The sequence below is a fragment of the Sinocyclocheilus rhinocerous genome, unplaced genomic scaffold, assembly GCF_001515625.1.
Source record: "Sinocyclocheilus rhinocerous isolate Xijiao unplaced genomic scaffold, SAMN03320098_v1.1 scaffold304, whole genome shotgun sequence".
NCBI classification, from domain to species: Eukaryota; Metazoa; Chordata; class Actinopteri; order Cypriniformes; family Cyprinidae; genus Sinocyclocheilus; species Sinocyclocheilus rhinocerous.
In genome coordinates this window covers 910,834-918,666 of record NW_015659941.1, presented here as the reverse complement: position 1 = coordinate 918,666, position 7,833 = coordinate 910,834, and the positions used below count along the sequence as shown (strand labels likewise).

Genomic DNA, 7,833 nt, shown 5'->3' with positions numbered 1-7,833 from the left:
TACTGATACATAGTAAGAAAAATGGGTAAGAAAAACTGAAACAGAAGGGAAACAAGTAATAGGAAAGAGGAGACATAAAAAGCGATACTTATGTCCTTTGCCGGTGTCCTGCCCGGTGGAGTCGCACGGTAGAGTCGATGGTCTTTACACTCTTCGGTTTGCACACGACCGCAGCTGCGACCGCTTCCGCAGTAAACTAAGCTTTTTTTTTATTCGTTTAACAAAACTCAAATTGAATTCAGCTGGACACACTTTCCTGTTTATCACAACAAATGGCCAAGCAAAGCACACGACACTGACAAGGTACGCGATACAGTAGGAGACCAAACACGATTTTCTCGAGCCTATCTCTGAACAGTCAGACTGCGACAGTCAAGTGAGTGTAGAGGGCTTGTAATCATACGTTATAGCTTTTATCGGTAATTTCTGTGTAATTTTCGAGCTGCATCCTGTTTAAGTTTGTGATTGTAAATAAAAAAAAAAGTAAAAAAGTTACTAATGATTTGAATCATGTGTGATGATCACAGAGAAGGAGGATGGTGGGGAGGCTGGCTGACACAGAGCTTCCAGGCCGTCAAAGACAAGGTGAGACAAATCCAGACCATAATCCAGATCAGATCCAGTGTGGACGTATCATATGGATAATGCTGAAATGTTTTAGGAATCTCTCAGCAATGTGTTTGGGAAAAGCAATGATTGATCTGTGCTTATAAGCAGTGGTAGAAGTTGTGAAACCACTAGTTAGATGCTACGTTTTTACATTCTTTTTAAATTGAATTAAAAATGATTAATTCACACATTATCAGTATAATAATGCGAGTGAAACAGTTGAACCGAAAAACCCAACATACATTTATAGTATTTATATGTACCCCCTTTTGCTTTATTATTATTTTTTATGTCATAACCTTTGTTTCATTCTTAAACGATGTTTAATTCCAGGTTTAGATGTAAATACATCCCAGATTATAATGCTGAAATGTTTTAGGAATCTCTCAGCAATGTGTTTGGGAAAAGCAATGATTGATCTGTGCTTATAAGCAGTGGTAGAATGAATGAAACCACTAGTTAGATGCTACGGTTTTACATTCTTTTTAAATTGAATTAAAAATGATTAATTCACACATTATCAGTATAATAATGCGAGTGAAACAGTTGAACCGAAAAACCCAACATACATTTATAGTATTTATATGTACGATGTTTAAACGATGTTTAATTCCAGGTTTAGATGTAAATACATCCCAGATTTTTAATGTGGAGAGTCAAAATGTAGATCAAATAATTTTACTGATAGCTGGATGTAGTCATAATTAGTACATTTGATTTCTTGTGTAATATTTTGTACAAAATGATTGACAGGTAATGTGTTCATTACCATGCATCAAATTTGGTTTCAGTCCTGCCTAAATTTGTATTCAAATTAATTTGAATGAATATTTAACTTTTATTTTTATGATTATAATTTTTAAAAATAAAACATATTAGTGTTGTTCATAAAATTAATAGTTACATGAACATTTAATAATAATTTATGAAATTTTTGTGTCCATTTGGTTTTAGTATTTGTATTATTTATGTGAATATTTCTTGTTTATTTGAGTGAATATATTTTGAAATGAATATGAGTGCTCATGAAATGAATATTTATATGAATACTAATCATAAAATGATGGGTTGTCTCAACAGTCAGCTGAGGCGTATGAGTTTATCAAACGGGACCTGACAGAATTCTCCAGCGTGGTCCAACATGACACGGCATGCTCCGTTGTTGCAACAGCGAGCGCCATTAAGAGCAAACTGGCAGTAAGGAAACAGTTTTACAACACACCAAAACAATGTTAATGCTTACCTTCTTACCTTGTTTATTCTTCAGTGCTAAAGCTAGACATATCACCCCCTTAGTTTAGTTTATGCAGATGCAAACCCTAGCCACAAATGATAGTTGATATGCTATTTTGCTTTTTTTAGGTCGAAAGTTCATCAGAGGCCACGGAAAAGGTGAAGAAGGGCATTTCGAATATTCTGGGTGTGATCACAGACACTTTGGCCCCTCCCCCAGACAAGACCATCGACTGTGACGTCATCACGCTGGTAGCCACTCCGGCAGGCACAACAGAGGTGTATGACAGCAGCAAGGTCAGCCACATCCACATAGGTTAAAGAAATAATATATAAATAAATAATAGGTTAAAATAAATACATGCATATAGTGTTGTCACGGTACCAAAATTTCAGTATTCGGTACCAATACCAGTGAAAATCCACGGTTTTCGGTACCAAAGCAAAACACAAAAACATGCTAATTAAAAAATTTAACTATACTTTCATTTAATCCAAACTGTGTACATATTTAATTTTAAAGGGCTTTTAAAACCTTCTAAAGTTATTCAGCCAAGAATAACAACTAACTAAGTTATCTAAAAATAAAAAAGAAGCCCAGAATGCACCGGTATTTAAAAAAAACATTTTCATTTTTTTAGTACCGACTTGGTACCGAAGTACCGGGTCTTTTGACAACACTACATGCATACATATTTACATGTATAATTAAATTCATATACTGCATTTCCTCTCAGGCTCGACTCTACAGTCTTCAAGCAGACCCTGCTACATACTGCAATGAGCCTGACGGTGTGTAAATGCTTCATGTTTTCTCAATATCTCAAACACGGATGTGTTTTTAAGAGTTTTAAAGAGTATTCCATGTATTTTTCTCTTTCCAGGCCCTCCACAACAGTTTGATGCCTGGTTGTCCAGTTTCACACTGGAAGAGAGGAAAGCCGAGATCTCTGAACTGCTGGTCAACAGCCCCGCCATAAGAGCTCTTTATACTAAAATGGTATGATGAAGAAAAAGGAAAAAATGAAATTGCATCATATGACCCCTTTAATGCACTTCCTTACTGACCACGATTCATCTGTGCATGTTATTCCACATAATAAAATAATTAATTTGCTTGTGTTGGCGTCAGGTCCCGGCAGCAGTGGCTCATTCAGAGTTCTGGCAGCGGTACTTCTATAAAGTGTTCCAGCTGGAGCAGGTACAGCAGATCTGTGTCTAATACTGACCCTTGAGCTGAAATCAGGCTTATGAGCTTATCTGAACACACACAGCTCAGACGCTCAAACAACATAATGACATCAGTATGAGTCACAGGAAACTTACCAGCACAGCACTTTCTTTTGTTGAGGTTTTATATTTGTTCTAGGTGTGGTATCAAACAGGCATTGAGTTAGTTAAAGAGTAACATGGTAGCGCCATCTGCTGGTCATGTATGTATATGCAATTGGTTTGCAGGATTTAGTAGAGGTCTGCACGGGCTCAAGGCAAAAGAAAAAACACTTACCAGTTATGAAAGTTTATGAACATCAGGTGTAGCGGTCACATAAATTCTGCCGAGTTTCTGAATGGTTGTATACGACAAGACAATAATTCTTCCATCGCGCAAATTCTTTCTGTTTTCTTTTGATTTATTCTATTATTACTTGCTACGTGTACTGTGTTAAGCTAACTGAGACTTGTTATAGCACTTGCATATCATTGTTCTTTTGTTGATTTTGATTGCTTCTATTGTCCTCATTTGTAAGTCGCTTTGGATAAAAGCGTCTGCTAAATGACTAAATGTAAATGTAAATTTACTCACCCTTATGTCATTCTTAAACTTTCTGTAAATCACAAAAGCTGGTCAGTAAAACAGTTCTGGGTCTATATGTTCTAGAATGAGGATACTAATTAATATGGCTTTTGTTTTAATGAGTTGTCATTAAGTTGTCATCTATGTGGTGGCATTTTAAGGGGATGTACAGCTCCCTTTAATGTGACTATATTTATAAAATGGCACAGTATCTTGTACCTTATTTATCTAAAATGTGTGTGTTTGTAGGAGGAGGCCAGGAGAGTAGCGCTGAAGCAGAGAGCAGAGCAGACGGATCATTCTGAGAGTCTTGGTTGGGAGGAAGAGGATGAAGAAGGTTTGGCTAAAATTTGCATAATTTAGTGCAATTTATTTGGATTTTTAGTGGAAAGTGTCAAGCATACTAGCTAGTTTAACCTTGCTGTTTATTTGCCTTAAAAGGCAGCTCACAAGGTTTTAGAGCAGAGCATTTGTGTTCCTTTATCACCATCTTTCTTCTGTCTTTCTCTAGGTGAGTTTCTCGGGGCCACGTCGTCTTCTCGCTTAGATTTCACGCCACCTGTCGAAGAGGCATGTGTCCCTTCGGTAACAATAGAGGCCACCCCTGAAAGCTCCTCACCCTCTCAAGTGGTGGTTTCCACCAGCAACGTCGCATCTGACGTCACTCCCTCTGTAAGCAGCGACAGCGTCAGCTTCCCCACCCAGATCGAGAATCAAGCGGACTCCGTCACCATCAGAGTCACGCAGCCATCGCCCGCTGCAGACGAGGTCTCTCAGAAACTCTCAGAGGCCAGCCTACAGGAGACATTCCCGGAGGAGCGACCCTCACAGACCGCCAGAGAGGACGTAGCTCAAGACCTCCGAGTGTTTGAGCTCAACTCAGACAGCGGCAAATCCACACCCTCCAATAACGGCAAGAAAGGTGAAACTGTTTTTGAATAAAGAAATAGTTTTTTTTTTTAAACATCAAAACATAGCATTTGATCAGAAGTGACAGTCGAAACATTTATAATGTTACAAAAGATTTCTATTTTAAATAAATGCTGTTCCTTTGAACTTTCTGTTCATCAATCAATCCACAAAAATATTAAGCAGCACAACTGTTTTCAATATTGATAATCAAAAATGTTTCTTGAGCAGCAAATCAGCATATTAGAATGATTTCTGAAGGATCATGTGACACTGAAGACTGGAGTAATGATACTGAAAATTCAGCTTTACATCACAAGAATAAATTAAATTTTAAAGTATATTCAAACAGAAATGTTATTTTAAATTGTAGTAATATTTCACAATATTACTGTTTTGACAGATCAAAAAAATGTACACTTGGTGAAGCATATATATATATATATATAACCCCCCCCCCCCAACATTTAAACAGTAGCACATAATTTGATATGAATGAAGTATTGAATTCTGATGTTATGTCTGCACTGTGTGTTTGTGCACATGTAGGTTCGAGTACAGATGTCAGTGAAGACTGGGAGAAGGATTTCGATCTGGATATGACAGAAGAAGAGGTTCAGATGGCTTTGTCTAAAATAGACGCAACAGAAGAGGTTTGTTCTTCACGATCAGTTAATCAAGTAGAAATGCTGAAGATCTTTACACCATGTTTAGAAATAATACTATTTTACTTCCTATTTTCTGGCTGTGATTGGACAGTGACTAGACTGTGTTCTTTTCCTCATTTGGTAGATGCCTTTATCCAAGATAAAGAATTTGTTTCACTGAGTTTAGATGTCTTGTGCATGTTTATGCATGGCCAGTTCAAAGTTCTTGTTTTAGCGGATTAGTCGATTGATGTGCGAGTAGGATGCCTCTTATAGGATGTTTTCTGCGACTCATCAGGATGCTTTAGCATTTACAAGTCAAGTGACCTTTATTTTTATAGTGCTTTATACAATACAGATTGTTTCAAAGCAACTTCACGGTATAAAACAGAAAAATAACAGAAACAATCATGCGAACTTCATCAAATATGAGGCATATTCAAGTTCTGCTGTAAAGCAGCTCTAATAACACAGTAGTGTCATTATTCAGCTCCAGACAGTTCAGTTCAATAACTGTTTAAAGTTCATCAGTTATGGAACAAGTTCAGTGATAAGCAGTTTTGCTGAAGACAGCAGTGTTGATATTTATCTCAACTCAGTTCAGTGTTCAATAAGTGTCAATGTTGCAAGATTTGTTAATTATGAACAAACTAGATTCAGCTATGAAGCAGTTCTACAGAAGACAATAGTGTCATTATTCATCTCGTTTGGTTCGCAGTAAATGCTGCTCCATCTTTGCAAGCGCTGTGAGTCTGAGCTGCTTATAACATGGTTAATAACAATATTGTTATTAATATTATTGTTTTAGATTTTTTTTAAATATTTGCATGACTTTATATTGATATTATGTTATTACAATGGTAATATTTTAATTTTAATATTTTTTTATTTAGTAATAATAATAATTATTATTAGTCATATTACCATAAAGACAAAAATTGTTAACATTTTGCAGCCCTAAAAAAAAAAATCACATTTTAAACCACAACCGCAATTTTAAACTGAAAAATATCGAAATTATAATTTATTAATTTTTTTGCCCAAATCGTGTCGCCCTAGATGTTACTCATTATTAAATGTTAAACAAAACCAAAGTTTTATTTTAAAATCTACGTTTCTTTCTTGCAATGTGGTTATAAGTTTGTCTGACCACCTCCAAATGGTTTTTGAGTGATTCGATCACAAGATATTTCGGATTTTGTGCTGTCCATTTGTGATGTGATCATCCGAGAGGAATGGCAATACCAGGTGCAGTAATAAATTCAGTTTTCGTTATTTTATTTCTTTACCAGTTGGAAGATGAGGACTGGGAGAACTGGGAGTGAGAATCTGGTGGAGGGAATTCTGGCCCGATATCGACGCGAGATGTTGCTGTCCCCAAAGTGAACCATGCTTAATATATATATAACTCCTAGTCTACGGCCACACCTGCTCATTCAACCAGTCCAGTGAGCGGGTCACCTCCTGCAAATGAAATTTACACGCTAGCTAAACACATGTCCACCAAGCAGTGATGTGAAGTGTGATGAGGTGATCTGGTCTCACTCTGGCTGTCCTAAAAAATGACCTGCGGTGAAACACTAAGACTGATCAGAGAATGCACGTATCAGTTAATGAGGAGAGGTCATCTCGCAATGCCATTTGTACCTGCCGTATGTACATTAATGTTATTCTTCTTTGGAGATTTCAGTGGGAGGATGCAAATTAACTGCCCGGGCTCCTGATTAGCTGTAATCTATTAAGCTGTTCATCATTCTTATAGGATTAGAACATAATCCTTCACATGAAAAATATATGTAAGTTATGTTTCTTTTTTTTTGGCAAATTTCTTTTTTAATTTAGCTTCTCTTGAAATGCTAACACCTTTGATCTCATGCAAGTTATTCTAGCATTGAGAATGGAGATGGAGAGATGCTTCATTCATTCTGCTGATGCTTCATGGCCTTGTTCAGTGTTATGTGGAATGAAAAAAAATGTCATGCAAAAATTACAAAAAAAGTACTTTCACTAAATGCACCTGTTGTTCCTGTGCTGTCCACTTTATTTCCTTGTCCTTGTCTTCATCTTCTCATAGACTGAAATTGTAATTGTGATATATCGGTGCTTAGCATTTCATCCAGATGGTCATGGGTCACTTGGCTTACTCTAGGTAATATAAAGATCATTTGAGTTCCCATTTATTTGACACTTAAATAACACTTTGTATCAATATAGGATTAAACTGCAGGCCTATATTTCGGGCGTTTTTTTTTAAGGTAAGGCTCATCTTTTGGTGAATACAGCCTCCAGACTGACTCATATCATCTAAATCTCTTGCATGCTGCATCTCTACAGTGTTTCTCTAGACCTTTGCTTTGATCATAATCATATAGACATATTTAAAAAATGGGTCTCAAGCTGTCAATACTTTTTACAGTTATATTGTCCTCTATTTTTCCAATGAACATCCCCATTAAAAGCAATATCATGCAAATTGGTGATTTGTTTGAATAGCCTTTTTTATTTTTGGTAATTTAAAACCACAATGTTGTGCTATATTGTACATACTTGGAAGACTTTGAATATAGCATGCAACTCACTTTTATGCTACCTGTAATTTTTTTCTCTGAATTTACGATGGTTTGAAATAACATGAGTAGA

At 36.3% G+C, this 7,833-nt stretch overlaps 1 protein-coding gene and 1 long non-coding RNA gene across 3 annotated transcripts in view; one reads left to right on the top strand and one right to left on the bottom strand.

Moving 5' to 3' along the window:
• The window catches only part of LOC107724617 (BSD domain-containing protein 1), a 9,095-nt gene extending 1,523 nt beyond the window's left edge, over window positions 1-7,572 (top strand). Inside the window, exons 2-11 of one of the 2 annotated variants that reach the window (XM_016533611.1) lie at window positions 528-585; window positions 1,690-1,806; window positions 1,972-2,139; window positions 2,580-2,634; window positions 2,727-2,842; window positions 2,975-3,043; window positions 3,887-3,974; window positions 4,149-4,559; window positions 5,096-5,199; window positions 6,486-7,572. In XM_016533611.1, coding sequence (XP_016389097.1) covers window positions 528-585; window positions 1,690-1,806; window positions 1,972-2,139; window positions 2,580-2,634; window positions 2,727-2,842; window positions 2,975-3,043; window positions 3,887-3,974; window positions 4,149-4,559; window positions 5,096-5,199; window positions 6,486-6,518 — 1,219 coding nt within the window. In that variant the 3' untranslated portion in view covers window positions 6,519-7,572. Of the gene's footprint in view, window positions 1-495; window positions 586-1,689; window positions 1,807-1,971; window positions 2,140-2,579; window positions 2,635-2,726; window positions 2,843-2,974; window positions 3,044-3,886; window positions 3,975-4,148; window positions 4,560-5,095; window positions 5,200-6,485 lie in introns of those variants that run through there. The other variant, XM_016533610.1, reaches the window with a different exon arrangement.
• Window positions 251-7,833, bottom strand: part of LOC107724619 (uncharacterized) — a 19,075-nt gene continuing 11,492 nt past the window's right edge. Inside the window, exons 2-3 of the long non-coding RNA XR_001638040.1 lie at window positions 3,175-3,178; window positions 251-337 (exon numbers count right to left, since the gene is read on the bottom strand). This is a non-coding gene — a long non-coding RNA (uncharacterized LOC107724619). The remainder of the gene's footprint in view (window positions 338-3,174; window positions 3,179-7,833) is intronic.